The 16572-nt window shown below is 43.3% G+C and overlaps 1 protein-coding gene across 1 annotated transcript in view; it reads left to right on the top strand.

Moving 5' to 3' along the window:
• Nucleotides 1-10969, top strand: part of LOC131478849 (rho GTPase-activating protein 20-like) — a gene marked incomplete at its 3' end in the record, with an annotated part of 35446 nt that extends 24477 nt beyond the window's left edge. The window contains exons 11-15 of the mRNA XM_058659414.1: nt 2290-2393; nt 4561-4756; nt 6144-6296; nt 10531-10543; nt 10839-10969. Coding sequence (XP_058515397.1) covers nt 2290-2393; nt 4561-4756; nt 6144-6296; nt 10531-10543; nt 10839-10969 — 597 coding nt within the window. The remainder of the gene's footprint in view (nt 1-2289; nt 2394-4560; nt 4757-6143; nt 6297-10530; nt 10544-10838) is intronic.
• Nucleotides 10970-16572: the final 5603 nt, after the last annotated feature.

The following is a 16572-nucleotide window of genomic DNA, read 5'->3' as shown; positions in this document are numbered from 1 at the left end:
TCTGGCTTCAGACCTTTGGATCTGACCTTGATACTTTAGTAAATATTATAGTCATTTGTCTATGCATCTCTCTTTTTCTCTCCCTCCATCTTCCTTCTCCATTACTGTCACCATCTGTTCCTGAATCCCTCTCACACTTTGTGTATTTATGTATGTGTCTCCTTCTCAATGTCTCTGACCATTGAGAAAAAATTTCTAAAACTCAAGTGAGGGGATAGCATTGTTGCCTGGTACAGCCACCACCTGCAATGGGGGCATTGTGTATGGTTCTAGTCCTAGGTGTTCCACTTGCCATTCATCTCCCTGTTGATGACTTTGGGAAGCAGTGAAAGATGGCTCAAGAGAGTGGGTCTCTGCACCCTTGTGAGAGACTCAGATGAGTTTCCTGGATCCTGGCTTTGATCTGGCCAATCCCTGATTGTTGTGGTCATCTGAGGAGTGAATCAGCAAATGGAAAACTCTGTCTCTGTGTAATTTTCCATGTCAGATAAATAAATGTTTTTTTAAAATGCTTAAATGATATAAAATGTACATTTGTTTTAAAGTATACACAGGAATTACAAGTATTGTGGGTTTCCACAGGGAGATATAATCAAACAAGAAAAACTGAATTGTTGGTAGTTTTAGCAACTGTGAAACAAAACCTGCTAATTATTACATAATTATACATATTAAATTTTTGGAAACTCATTATCCTTGCTTCTTTCTTACCCCCCCCAATAATGCCATATGACAAGTAGAAACCATTCTGTAGTGTCATATAAGCCACCTGCAGCATGCTGAGATCATGACAATATATTCTAGGTTGGGCAATCACATGCTTGCACTGCCCTTTCTAAGGCACACTGATGGTACAGGTTTTTTTTGAAAGATGTGGCATTTAGCCTTCTGGAAATGTTGTAGTGTGACTGGATAAATACGATGTGAATCACCTGGAGAGTTGGTCCAGACTACAAATAAATGCAAGCACTAAATTGAATTTGCCTTTGAGCAACCTAGAAGCAGAGGTGCAGTTGCAACTTTCTGTGTTCCCCTTGGGTCATTGTGTGGCTTTCATAACATACCACATCTACTAACTGTGAAACCCAAGGAAGCCGAGAGGGGATATCTATCCTACTCACAGAAATGCAGTACTCAGCGGACCAAGAACCACCCAAATGAACTCATTCCTAGTAATTCAGAGCTGGAGAGTTCCTCTCACATACACCTGGGGCATTTCCTGGGAAACAGGGAAAGAATCTACCTGCAAAGTGACTTCATTGCTCATCAGTGACACCGTCAAGGTATAAAAGGACTTGCAGTTTGTTTCTTCACATTGTTCCTAGTTTGCTAAACTATGCACAAGGAATGCAGATATGTTTGTATTTGTTTTATGTGAAACATGCTGATTGAAGGAGACATAGATAGGGCTGGGATTGTGGTGCAGGGGGTTTAGCTGTTGGCTACAACACAACCATCCCATAGGAGCCCTGGTTCAGGTTGTAGCTGATCTGCTTCAAAACAGCCTTCTCGCTGATGCATATGATAAGGCACTAAAAGATGCTGCAGTGCCTCATGGCAGAATTCCTGGCTCCTGGTTTCACATGGCCCTGCTCTGGCCTGGCCAGCATGGCTATATGGGGAATAAAGTCTCACTCGCAGCCTCTGTCTCTTCCTGTGTTACTCTGTTGTTCAAATATTCACCTTTTCACCTTTCAAGTAAATTAACATACATACAAGGACAAAAATGTGCATCTGCACGCACATATCATCATCATTACTTATGCCAGTTCACTCCCCGACTGACCACAGTGGACTGTGCTGGACTGGGTTGGGCCAGGCTAATGCCTGGATCCTAGAGCTCCATCTTAATATCCAATGTGTCAGGAGCCCAGGCAATTGGACAATTATCTACTGCTCTCCCAAGTACATTAGTAAGGAGCTTGAACAGAAGTGGAGCAGCCAAGGATTGACCTGTTCCTCTGATAGGGATCACTGACTTTGTTTTTGGAAGCAATTCAACACACTGCCATAATCATGCCCCAAAGAACCTTTAGACAATAAGGGAGTTTGCCTTCTCTTCTGAAACTGCCCAGACCCTGGTTTTACACATCTTGTTTTAGAAGAAATTAAAGTACCCCTTTCTGCAGATACACATTGGTGTAAATTGCAGCCTAAGTTTTATAGAGGTCACAGTTTGAGTTTCTAGAAAGTGCTGATTAAAATGAATATTACAATGAAATATTACCTTTGCAATTTCTCCAAACCATATTTGTCATCAAATTTTTATGACTTTTTAATCTTGGAAAGGATTGTCTTCGGATCATACCTGGAACTCTTTTTACAATGGAACTCTACGATAGTTGGCTTGGTGTCCTTGATGAGGATGAAGTGGAAATCGCAGAAATCAGAAGGTGGTAATATTCACATCTAATCCAGACATGTCTCCAAATATAGCCAACACAGTTAGAGAAAAATATTAGCTTGTGCTTTAACCACAACAAGCATGTGCGCTGTGAAGGGGATTCATGTAGTCACACACACAAAGACCGGAATCGGAGGAGAGGTAGACTTTACCACACCCACTGGGTTCTTATTCACACCAAGTAGTATTGGTATGGAATTATGGACACTGTACTGAATGTCACATGAATGGAGCGGAAACTTACTGATCCCCTCACTTCCTAAAAAAGACTCCAGATGCAGTAGAAATCAAGACCAAAATAAACAAGTGGGACCTCATCAAACTAAGAAGCTTCTGTACAGCTAGAGAAACAATCAACAAAGTAAAAAGGCAACCCACAGAATGGGAGAAGATCTTCGCACACGACATAGGTGATAGAGGGCTAATATCCAGAATATACAAAGAGCTACAAAACAACCAAAATGTCAAAACAAACAAGCCACTCAAGAAATGGGCACGGGAAATGGGCAAACACTTCACAAAGGAACAAACCCAAATGGCAAATAAACATATGAAAAAATGCTCAAGTTCCCTGGCAATAAGGGAAATCCAAATTAAAACATCAATGAGGTACCACCTAACGCCAGTAAGACTGGCCCACATGAATAAAAGCACCAACGACACTTGTTGGCGAGGTTGCGGGGAAAAGGGAACCCTACTCCACTGCTGGTGGGGCTGCAGGCTGGTACAGCCTCTATGGAAATCAGTATGGAGAATATTCAAACAACTCAAATTCAACATACCGTATGATCCAGCAATAGCACTCCTAGGAATATATCCAGAACACTTGTTTTATGAGAAACCAACATGCACTCCTATGTTCATAGCAGCACAATCAGTAATTGCAAAAACATGGAAACAACCAAAATGCCCATCAACAGAGGATTGGATAAGAAAGCTATGGTACATCTACTCCATGGAATACTACTCAGCTATTAAAAAAAACAAAATGCAGTTCTTTGTGGCCAAATGGGCCAAACTGGAAACCATAATGCTAAGGGAAATGAGCCAATCCCAAAAGGTTAAATACCACATGTTTGCCTTAATTTAAGATGATATGATGTTATGTATAACATGTTATGTTTTGAATGTTACATGTTGTGTATAAACTAAAATTGAAGTGTAGGTGAGGTGGTCACAGAAGGTGGCTGGGAACCCGCATTTACTTTTAACATATTGGTTACTCATTACTATGTCAATTAATTCCATAATGATGTAAATTTTTGCTGATGGTATGTTGGAGCTTTCAATTGACTGGGATGATACTCTGCTGGCTCTGTCATCAGACCAGAGAGGGTATACCTAAAAAGCCGTTGAACTTGACGGGACAATAAGATGCTGGACTCTATGTTTGGTATACGCTTGCAATGGGGAAATCTCAACTGAACTTGAGCTGTGGTTATGCAACAAGGTGGAGGAATCCACCATGGTGGGAGGGTTTGGGGAGAGGTGGGGAGAACCCAAGTATCTATGTAACTGTGTCACATAATACAATGTAATTACTGAAGTTAAATAATAAATAATTAAAAAAAATTAACAATGCCTTATACTTTAAATGTCAATCAATGCATGTCCAGGGTCTTTCCTGGGAAGCGAAATATAAAATCAAAGAAAAATAAGCTAGTTTTAAAATAAAATCCTTGATATCTTTAAAAAAAAAAAAAAAAGAATAGCTCTTTGTTGATCTCACTATCCACTTGTCAATGCTAATTAGGTGGATAACTCTGTGTATGCTGAAAGAATTGACATCAATCACTTTCGCTTGAATTCATACCTTGAATGTGTTTTGCTTCATTGTTTTACTGTTGCCTTGAGACAGCATTGCTTCAGTTTTACCTTACAAGGTAAAATGTTTGCAACTCAAATGCTGTTAAATTTCCTCAGTAAGCTTTGAGCACATTCTGGAATGCAACAGCCACTTTTAAGACTTGTGTAAACTGGACATTCACAAAGTTATTCAAGTGAAAAAACAATTTTAACCTCTCCTTCGCCCCACTCAAGCCCCAGTGACACTATTAAGAAAATGGAATTTGAAATATTTTGTTCCCTTTCTGTCTCTCACTTCAGCAGGGAAGTGACTGCATTTGTTTGTTTTGCTTGTGTGTGTACGTGTTTAGGCTCTTAGAACACCTGCCCGCATGCAATGTGGACATCCTGAGGCAGTTATGTCTGTGCTTGCATGAGATATCCAACTATGCCTCCTTCAACCTGATGAGCGCACCCAAGCTAGCTTTTTACATCACAACAAGTGTGTTTTCACTGTGGAAATGTACATCGCAGATCGCTTCATTGGAAAATGAAATAGTTAAACAGGTAATGAGGTGCCCCATTTCCATTGTGATGAACCGCATTTTACAATGAAAAGCGCTGTATATCCTTCCTGAATGTCAAGGTCACTTATTCTATATTTGGAGATGCGGGAATGTGTGGTGGTAAGTCAGAAATTGAGAGCAGTAAATCACTTCTTTCCAAAGCAGGAAACAGAAACATGAAGCGTTAAAGCACAGGGAAGCAGAATGTTATGTAACATTCTCTACTGTTATATAACATTAGAGAAGGGAATGTGGGGGTTTTAGTAAGTGATCAATCTGAGATGCATTCTGTCACGCATCACTGAGGACCAAGCACACCTGAATTTCACAGTTTCTTTATCAAGCCTTCTCAGCTGAGTAGAGTCAGTAGTGTTAACAACAGTATCCTCAGATCAATAGTGACATGGCCTGTTCAAAATGAGCACATGTATTCCCCTACTCAGTGACCCTTCTTGTAGCTCACTCAGTGGAATGCCGCTTTCCATCTTACCTATGCTACTGGAATGAAAATGAGTCAAAGTTTTAAAGCGTCCTAATGGACCCAAATGTCTCCAGTACAATGACAGCTCTTGTCAAGCTGACATAGGTGTAATGTTAGAGTGAAGCAGGGCAGTAGTTATGGAAGGATTGCAGCTGAAGAAACAGACATTTCCCTTGTAGTTGACTCCATTCGTGTCAAAAGATCCACAAAAATCTCCTCTTCCCAAGTTCAATATAACACACGTTTTCTTCTGTTGAGTACTTCACCAGTTATGTGAAAGTGCACACCATCACCTCAAACATCCTACGTAGACTCACTGGGAAAAGGAAAGGCAGATCAGATTTCCAGAGAGACAGACAGACAGATGATTCATCTGCTGGTTCACTCCCCACATGGCTGCAACGGCTAAAGCTGAGCTGATCCAAAGCCAGGGGCTTCTTCCAGATCTCCCACATGGGCTCAGTGTTCCAAGGCTGTATGCCATCCTCTACTGCTTTTCCAGGCCACAAGCAAACAGCTGGAGGGAAGTGGAGCAACCAGGACGTGAATTAGCACCAATATGAGATCCTGGCACATGTCAGGTGACGATTTAGTCATTGAGCTATTGTGCCTAGCCCTTATATATAGACAATTGTGCTATTTAAACAAAGAAGTTATTAAAATATTAGCATTTTATTGCACTAGGACACAGAAAATACTGTTTTTCTGAAGGGCAGTATTTTTGACAAATTACTTAGTACTTTTGAAAGTGTAACCATAGTTCAGGAAATGGTTCATATATGTTTATGTCAACTGTGAATTTTGTTTAGAATTTGTGTTTTTTGTAATGTCCAGTGTTCACATAGAATACATGACTCATATTTGCAGGTGAAAAAGAGTACCCTGTTTCCATGCTTTTGTGTTACAGATGTCTATCATAGAGATTTTATTGAAAACTACCCACAGATCTTTGAACACCACAATGAGTCTTTACTTAGTAAGAGATGCAGAGATTCCAGCACCAGCAGTGGAAACAGCACTGAACATGAAATCGTCATGTGGAATCCAGAAAATGGCACAGGTGAGAGCTCACTGAATTGGGAACTCAGGGCCAACACTTTGGATTTTCTGGACAATTTTAACTGGTTGTGCTGGTTGTGCCTGAAAGCCACAAGGCTTCAAGGAGCCATGGCAAAACTTAGCATAGCATTGAATAGATCTGATCTCTCTTTACAAGAATGCCAAAGATTAGGAGCAGCTTCAAAATATTTCAGATGAAAGGGTAGGTAAAATGATGTGTTTGACTTGCAAATGCCAACTCTTAATATTGTTCTCAGAAACTTGTAGGTAAAAAATTGGAGTCCGACTTGCTTTTTCCTCAGAAAAACTAAATCTGCTAATCACTTTGTAAATACATATGTTTCTATGGCTCTATGTTCATATTAGATCAGAAATATTATGTGAGTAACCTTGTGCATCATATCTGAATGTAATGTGCTTGTATTCAGGGGACATAAATGACTTCAATCGACTGATTGGAATGCCCTGACAAAGAATGAACAAAGATATGTGTCATTTTTCAGACTCGAATAAAAAACCAGCTGCAATCCAGAAATGGGCCCACCTGTATCATGAGTGGAATGTTTTTTGAGTCACTGTAATGAAACCACCATGGGCTGTGAGTGAAGATGAGTAAGATGAGTTCAGGTGGCTCCTAACCTAAAATGCAGACAATCTAAACCATTTCCATTCTGGGTCACAGACAAAGATTTGCACATTCTGGATCCTTTCATTTTCCCCAAATTCAGTGATGCTGGAATTAGGGTATATGAGATTATGTGCGATTTAAACCAGAGATAAAGTTGGATGTGCTGTGTTCTGGAGCACAGGGGAACACTAAGACAGGCCTGAGATTACTGAGGACACTTCGGTCATCTCTCCACTGGCAAGGGAGTGACTGAAGGGAGGCTGTACCAATCTCCCTAAGAATTCCTTCATGTTTGCTGCTGACTCATGACCATAACTTGAAAGGTTCCTATGTCCAGAAACAGAGCTTCAGTTCCATTCATGCCTTTGGAAGTACACTAGTTCTTGCAGGAGATGTCCTTGGACCAATGCAAGGGTCTCAGACAGGATGTGAAAGGACACTTAAATTTTCTAAGACACAGTTGGATTATAAGACTTCATTCATGCTGTGTGCTTCTGGGTATTAAGGGTGCATCAAAATTATTAAATATCCACTATGGGCACAGTAAGGTTTTGCTCTGTGTATGTGATCTGGCTTATGGGCTAACTTGAAGGGGATCTGTTAAAGGGAGCTGCAGCTGGTAGGTTTCATTTTCATTTTCTGAACACCTAAGGAAACCTGTAGAACCCATGACAGAAATCAGAGAGACTTGGGAGACACTGAAGGCAATCTTGAGAGAGAGAAAGTACTCTAATACACAGTGTCAGCTGAGCATTTTAGGAGTCACTTAAAATGCTGATTCAAACACTTTGGTACCTAGCCCACTACCCTCTGCTGTTGGGAATGATGGCACTTAGCCCACTACCCTCTGCTGTTGGGAATGATGGTACCTAGCCCACTACCCTCTGCTGTTGGGAATGATGGCACTTAGCCCACTACCCCCTGCTGTTGGGAATGATGGTACCTAGCCCACTAGCCCCTGCTGTTGGGAATGATGGCACCTAGCCCACTACCCTCTGCTGTTGGGAATGATGGTTTTCATTGTCACATTGGTGTTTTGGATGCCACTCCACATTCCCTTTGTGCATGGGAGAGATGCACCTTGGGAAAGTATTATATCCAGGGGGCAACAGCTTTGAGGCAACCAATTTCTGCCAGCTGGCATTAGGTTATCTCCTAGCAGCACACTCCAAAGGCACTTCCCAAGGCTCTCAAAATTGAATATATTCCTCCGCTCCATTTTATTTGGAGGTCTCAGTGAACATCAGAGCAGATTCCCATGTGGGTGCCTGAGATGGGCAGGGCAAATCTCCCCTTTTGTTTTGAGTGTGAGACGTGTCTGTTTCCTGAAAGTGTCATACGTCACCTTAGGGTTGTGTGCCTTAGCATGGTGAAACAGCATGTGACGGTGACCCCGAGTTCAGGAGCGTGGGGATAGCACCCAGTCTTTGATGCAGGGGCTTCATAGGCAGGCCTGCAGCGTCCAAGTTTGCACCCATGTCAGGCATCATTGCTCTTCCGGGGGACTGCACTGAGAGGGTTTCCCATAGTTTTCTGATGTTTATCTCCTTTCTTGACTACAATTCCCTGAAACAAAACTCTGGACCACATTGCCACAACCTGCACAGTCATCCTGCCCCATTCACAAGGCTCAGGGCTATACAGGACAGAAAACTGCTCTGGCTCAAGAGTCATCCGTTTGTCTCAGGAGGCAAAACATGGGTCGTCCTGTCTTGTCCCAGGTGTCCATGGGGACACAGAGTGGGACTCTTCTACTGAAGAGAGTGAGGCATGGTGTGCTTTCTTTTCATTTTCTGGCCTGACCGCATACCATCTTGCAAGCTTCCTTTATGTCTGCATGATCTCCCTAACTGGTAGTGTACTTGTGAGTGGCTGTTGATGGACACCAAAGTCGACGGTCTAGAATTTCCCTTGTGGCCACTGACCAATAAAGATGATTGGCATCTTAGTCTGTTTCCTTGAATCCCTTAGAACACAGAGGAAGAACTTCTTGACATCCAGGAGCCTTTCCTTTCCTCCTGCTTATCTACTTACTTTGGCAATGGGAGATAAACACAGACCACAGCCAGTGTCAGAAACCATGTAGGAAGCAGACTGAACGTGAGGGCAGTGGTGCGGCTTGATGTGGAAACTGTCACACCCAGCCACGTCTTGTGCGTAATTTTGTGCTTAGGGTGCCTCAGAAAGGCCTAGGTGCCCACAGTAGGAGACTGTGATGCCTAGGAGCAGATCAGCTTTGTTCCTGATTTCAGATGTGAATAGGAGACTGTTGTCTGATAGTATATTGAGATGACGTTGCTCTGTGTTTCTTTAACAGTTATGGAGCCAGATTTTCTGAACTGAGAACCACTGAGAGGTAAGTGTGGAAATATATGCTCTGTACAGAGGAAGGATGGAAACAGGAGCTTGTTACTAGCCCGTGCGGGCTTTAGGATATGTACCCTGAGTTGGAGCAGGATGCCCAGGGCATGGTGACTTAGAATAACTTTCATGGTCTGTGCCTTGTTGAGACACTGATGTACGGAGCTACTTCATGCAGGTGTTAGACTGAGCTGAATGTTATGTGCTTGAAGTACTCTGTGCCTGTGCAGGAGGGATGGAGTTCTGCGGGAGAGAAAGTCCCCATTGCATGAATTCCAAGAGCACGGGGTTTGGCACAGCTAGTGCTTTGTGGGTAGACAGCTACCACGCAAACATCTGGTTTCCCTCTGAGGACTCCATGTAGAAATGTGTTGGTCAAGGAAAGAGAAAAGTGAAGCAAGGCAGAGCAAGCAAGCATGCAAAAGTCTAAGCCTAGCTTGTCCTGTGAGTATTTCTCAGTAGAGAATCCTGCCTCTAAGAAAAAGTAGAATGGAAGAAGTGCCCTGGCCCAGTGTGGATGACATGGAGGCACCACGTTCAGCTAGGACACTATGCACTGACATTGTCTGAGCGTGCTGCACGTGTCTCAGAAATCTCGACTTCAGAGATGGTTGCAGTAGGCTGTATGAGACGTGTGGCTGCTGCAGATGTCATGTGGTGTGTCTAATAGGCAAGTATGCTCAGGTGCATTATTGCTTTGTTTTTCCTTCAGCATCAGCACCTAAGTATTATCTGGATTCAGCACAGGATTCAGGTATGGAAAAAGAGCTTGGGCTGCCGGAGAAACATGAGGAGAAACCCAAGCTTGTTGGGGGCACTTATGTCATCTGCCCTCTGCCCAGTGAGGGACTGAAGGGTGCCCATGGCAATGTCTGAGAATTCCCTTTCATGTTCACTACCGTTTTTCAAAATGGAGGACCTTCCCTGGGAAGACTCCTGCAAGATGGCCTCGAGTTCCAGCCACGCCTTCTGAGATTGTGCCAAGCATTCCAAGGATGTGGGGGACACACGTGGGCCAATTGGAATGCCCTGTGATACAATGTGTGAGGACGTGTATCTTTTCTCAGACACAATTCAATCTGGATGCCATCTTCCCATGGCACATGGCATTATGCGCTTGAGGGTATACCCCCAAGCTCTGCCAGAAACGTGTTGTCAGTGCAGACGGGGTTTTGTTTTCTGTGAGCTGAGCTGACCTGCGATGGACTCTGTCGTAGGGAGGTTTTGTTTTCTGGCCCTCCTCCAGAACACCTGCCAAGGTGAGTCCAGTGACCCCAATGAGCCAGAAACCCGGAGACCCGGGATGGACAGCCTGAGTGTGCCGTGGGCCAAAATGCCTTTGTGCACTTGTACACTGTTCCGTGAGGAATGTGTCACCCCCAAACATGTTTTGTGCATAATGTCATCCTCAGGGTGCCTCTGAAATGTCAAGGTGCCTGTAGTTGTAGACCTTGAATCCTGGGAGATCAGCCTTGTTTCTGATTTCGGTTGTGAATAGGAGACTGTTGTCTGATGGTATATTAAGATGACTTTGCTCTGCTTTTCCTTCCACAGACATCGAGCCTGATTCTCTAGAGGTTGAACCACCGAAAGGTATGGAAAAAGAGCTCAAAGAGGAGCTCATTACCAGCCATAAGGCTTCTGCACCCTGTGCTCCTGAGTTGGAGCAGGATGCCCAGGGCATGGTGACTTAGAATAACTTTCATGGTCTGTGCCTTGTTGAGACACTGATGTACAGAGCTACTTCATGCAGGTGTTAGACTGAGCTGAATATTATGTTCTTGAAATGCTCTGTGCCTGTGCAGGAGGGATGGAATTCCGGGGAGAGAGAAGTCCCCATTGCATGAATTCCAAGAGCAGGGGGTTTGGCACAGCTGATGCTTTGTGGGTAGACAGCTACCACACGAACATCTGGTTTCCCTCTGAGGACTCCATGTAGAAATGTGTTGGTCAAGGTAAAGAGGAAAGCCAAATTCCAAGACCACGTTTTGGCACAGCTGATGTTATTTTTTAACTTTTATTTTATAGATGTACTTAATAATTCCTTATATTCTGACATTTCCCCCCCTAAAATATCATGCCCCGATGGATTTTCCTCGTAATATCACCACCATTCAGAAAGCATTACCGTTCAGTCTGTCTGCTATGTATGTCCACAATGACACTGCTGTTACAATTTTTAAGAGTTCATCCCATTATATAGATATATCCAAAATTACATTGAGAGTTCATTTTTAGTTTGGAATCTGGGATGCATGTTGCATTGAGTCCTCATATCTGGGTATTAAATTCTCCATTTTCTATCACCATACATTCCAATTAGAAGTTGAATTCTTACTATTAGATAGAAAATATGGTATTGCTCATTGATATTTCACTTATTTCACTGAGCAAAATGGTCCATAATTGGGAACACTTAGTTGCTAGCGATATGACTTCATTCTTTTCAACAGCTTAATAATATTCTAGGGAATGTATATGCCACAGTTTTAGCCACTCACATTTGGAAGGGCATTTGCATTTTTTCTGTCTTTGCTACATTCAATTATGCTGCTGTAATATAAGATTACCAATGCAATTCTCAGATCTAAATTTATTTTGTCACAACCTGTTCAGTTTATTTGACTGCGATGTCAACACCAAATAGGAACACAACTAGGAAGTCCAAGTACGAACTCCCCTATATGTTTCAGCTCTTGCTCTCCTCATACTTATCAACAGCCTCATGCAACGGAGAGCCATGCACACAGCAGCCAGTGTCAGAACCGAAAATCAAAGAAGAGGTTGACGTGAATCACTGGTGTAGCTCTATCCTTAAACCTATCTTTCCACCCCGTCTCCTCATTGGGCAGTGCTTAATGCTACCCTAAAGATGCCTACGTAAGGCCAAGGGGTCCCTGGTAGGAGAGAATGATGCCTGGGTGGAGTTAAATATTGGTCCGACTTGAAAGGCTGTGAAGCGAGACAGTCCCCTAACACTCAAGAAACACCAATAGAGAATCCAACATAGGAAGAGAAGTTGAACTGGACAAGTACCTTGGCCCAGTCTGGGTGACATGGAGCCACCCTGATCCCTTAAGAGGCACTGCACGCACTCTTTCTGAAGGTGCTTCAGACATCTCACGGGTCTCCCTATCAAAGATGGTGAAAGGAAGGTGTGTGAGCGTGTGTGTTGCTGTTTGCAGATGTCACTTTGGTTGTGTTTTATGCAACCAATCTGAGATGGATTGTCGTTTTGTTTCCTTTCAGACCCGTCCAAAGTGACCGATTTGGCTGTTTCTGCCAATTCAGGTAGGAAATAAGAACCAGGGCTCCAGGGGAACATGATACCAAGCTGGAGCTTGTTGGAGCACTGTGTGTTGCTGTTGTCAGATGTCACTTTGGGTACCTTTTATGCAAGCAATCTGACATGGATTGTTGTTTTGTTTCCTTTCAGAGTCGTCCAAAGTGACCGATTTGGCTGTTTGTGCTGATTCAGGTAGGAAATAAGAACCAGGGCTCCCAGGGGAACATGATGCCAAGCCTGAGCACTGAGTGTTTTGGGCACCTCTGCCAACTGTGTCTTTCCCTGGTGTGACTCAAGGGAGCCCATAGCAATGTGTTTGAGAATCCCCTCTCTAGGTCAGTACCATTTCAGGACCTGACCTCCAAAGGTCCCTGAGTCCTTGGAGATGGCCTGAATTCCATCCATGGGATGTGCAATTGCACTGAGACTAAGGACACATGGGAGACCTCGTCCATGGACCAGTTGGACGCCCTCTGACACAATGTGCAAGGGCACTTAGCTTTGCTCAGACACAATGCGATCTGGTTGCCATCCTTCTATGCTGCATGGCATTGTGTGCTTGAGGGTACATCCAACTCTGCCAGTGATGCATTGTCGTGGCCAATGGGGCTTTGTTTGCTGGCTCTTGGTGGCAGGGAGCAGGTCGCAGTGGCATCTGAAGTGCCTTGGCCCAGTCTGGGTGACATGGAGCCACCCTGATCCCTTAGGAGGCACTGCACGTACTCTTTCTGAAGGTGCATCAGACATCTCACGGGTCTCCCTATCAAAGATGGTGAAAGGAAGGTGTGTGAGCGTGTGTGTTGCTGTTTGCAGATGTCACTTTGGTTGTGTTTTATGCAACCAATCTGAGATGGATTGTCATTTTGTTTCCTTTCAGACCCGTCCAAAGTGACCGATTTGGCTGTTTCTGCCGATTCAGGTAGGAAATACGAACCAGGGCTCCCAGGGGAACATGATGCCAAGCTGGAGCTTGTTGGAGCACTGTGTGTTGCTGTTTGCAGATGTCACTTTGGGTACCTTTTATGCAAGCAATCTGACATGGATTGTTGTTTTGTTTCCTTTCAGACCCGTCCAAAGTGACCGATTTGGCTGTTTGTGCCAATTCAGGTAGGAAATAAGAACCAGGGCTCCAGGGGAACATGATGCCAAGCTGGAGCTTGTTGGAGCACTGTGTGTTGCTGTTTGCAGATATCACTTTGGGTGTGTTTTATGCATGCAATTTGAGATGGTTTGTTGTTTTGTTTCCTTTCAGAGTCGTCCAAAGTGACCGATTTGGCTGTTCGTGCCGGTTCAGGTAGGAAATAAGAACCAGAGCTCCCAGGGGCACTATTTTCCTGAAGTGGTAGAGAGACATTTTCACAGTGGCATGTTTTCTGGGCAGTCTTCCTCCCCTGGGTTAACCCCTTGGAGTTGTGCAGGATATACCAATTTCTGGATTGAGTGTTGTTTTTGTGTCCTGGAAACCAAGGCAATAGTCATCTGTTGTATCCTTGATCCACCACAGCATGGATTGGGCACTCATCTGCCTCCCAGGTTCCCTAATTGCCTCTGTTACTTTTCTTTGTGGAACTATAAGGGGCAATTCTTAAAACACAAAGCAATATTAGTAATGAATTACATCTCCCAAAATTATTTGTGTGTGAGTGTTTTGGCCCCAATGTGGTTGTCAAACTCTCATAGAATGCTTTGAAAAGTCTTTTTATCATGGAGCCTTGGAAATGTCTTAAGTTTCACCATAGGATTCTGTGATGTCTGGGTGTATGAATATTTGTGATGTTGTTTCCAAATGTGGATAAGGGTCTTTTTTCTGAAAAATACACTCAGATTTTTGTTTTGATTTCTCTTCAACAGAGACATTAAATTTCACAATGGGTTCGACATCAGACTCAGGTATGGAAAAAAGTTTGATTTCCCTATAAACACTAACCCCAAGGTTGATCTAGGCTTTTATGTCTACCACAATTCTGTGGCATGACTTTTGGTTCTTTTTTTTTTTATAGTTTGTCTAGACTTTTTACCACCAATGTCTTTGACATCCTCAATCTCTCTTCCCAGGAGGGATAGATTTGTCTTGATGGTGACCTGCCCTGTTGGCATTTGTACTGAGACCCTAGAATTACCCAGTTACTTATTCTGTTCTGCATGGACAACTGCCCACTGAATAGTCACTCTGCGTGTTACCGGAGCCTTTCAGGATTTCCAGCTGTACCCTTTGTTCAGATCACAAGGTTGTTTCAATGCTGGACCTATGCATGTTGCTCCAACAGAATGAATTTCAAATGACAAGTGTTTACTCAGAAGCTCTATTACCTCTACACTTTGTTTCCCACATGCATTTTACATCACTGATAATTGTTGTTGTTCTCATACAGTTTATCACTCAATAGGTTGATGCTTGCGTTTCAAAGAACTCATTTTCATCTGATACTGAGTCTATTTTCTGAAACTCTATGAAGACAGACTAACCTTTTTTTCAGTTAAAAAGACAAAGGACAGCAAAACACAAATGGGATACAGCATCCAATAGTATAAATGAGCAGAATGCTCATGTGACCATGCGTTAATGGGTGCCAAATCCAGGTGCTAGTTTGGCTCATCCTGCGTCCTTTCCTCTCTCCTATGTTGCTAGGGAGCCCCAAGGACATGCCTCCTCAGGCTTCCCTTTCAATGCCCTGTGTCATCATGTACCTTGTATGAAATTCTCTTTTGATACAAGTTCACATGAGGTTTTATCTTTGTTGCAATCTGTCATGAGCTGTGCAGGATGAGTGGTGATCCTTTGGGGAAACCATTTGGTTACTCACTTCACTATGACAACCATGATTCCATTGTCTCCCTCCACACCATGGCCCATTCTCTGTCCCCTGATCTGATTGTTTCACCATTCTCTATCCTAATGCCTTCTGAAAGTGTCCTTGATATTCAGCAGATAGTGGTGACACTCACTGGCCAATTGAAATGCTCTCAGAAATAACATACAAAGATGTGTATATGTTCTTACACTCAGTTCTATCCAAGCACTATTCTGCCTTGCTACACGGATGTATGAAGTTCAGGATAGTCAAAATTCTTCCAGGAATATGTTTTAGGCATGGATTTTGTGTTGTTGTAAGCAGTTTTTATTGCCTGCCATCTGATGTGCTGTTGACTCTTGCTTGGAGCTCACATAAGGCGTGTTTTGTTTCCCATTCCACCTGCAGGACTCCTGGAATGATGTGTCAAATAAGTCCAGTCAGCCAGAGGCCTATGATGCCAAGCCTGAGTTGGTTATGAGCCCAAATTATTTTCTAACCTGTGCCCTCTATTTCATGTGTTTAACTAGCCAAATCCCTTGTTCATGCACCATATATTCTCAACTCACACACAGAACAGACAATAAGGGATGCTTTTTCTGCAAGACTGTATTGGTGCTTTCTAACATTCTTTCTGCCTAACAACTGAACTCCTGAGTTACAGGTTCCCACAGGGCACATGCACTGAGGGAACCACTTTCCTTCCTGTGATGCTAGGGTTGTCTCTCAATAGCACACTCAAGAGGCACTTCCCAAGACACCAAGAAGTTTGTTATACTTGTTAAACTTCTGAAAGGGGTAACTGCAAGGCTCTGAAAGCCACTGCTTGTGAATCAAAAATACACATCTGACAGGAATTATGAAGGAGTTTGCTCAACATTCAAATGACTCCATCGCTGCATTCTATCTCATGATCTGTTTAAGTTTGGTTGTGTTGCTGAGGCTTCAAGAAGCCTCACTGAAAACCCCACTGTGGGTGATGTTGGGATGGCAAATCTCCCATGTGTGCTCTGATCCCAAGGTGAGACAGTTTTCTGAACACATCCACAGGCATCATCAGCTTTTCTGCCTTGTCATCATCAAACCTACTTGGGAATTCCACGCAGTGTCCATGTCCATGAGTAGAACTGGACCAAATCCTCTAAGCATCGGTGGATGGGCACCACTACAGCTTGGAAAGGGGTGCACCCATATCAGAAGCCCTCTGTCT

The sequence above is a fragment of the Ochotona princeps genome, unplaced genomic scaffold, assembly GCF_030435755.1.
Source record: "Ochotona princeps isolate mOchPri1 unplaced genomic scaffold, mOchPri1.hap1 HAP1_SCAFFOLD_184, whole genome shotgun sequence".
Lineage (NCBI taxonomy): Eukaryota > Metazoa > Chordata > Mammalia > Lagomorpha > Ochotonidae > Ochotona > Ochotona princeps.
Note: the sequence above shows the minus strand (reverse complement) of the source record. Positions and strands in the feature narration are given on the sequence as shown.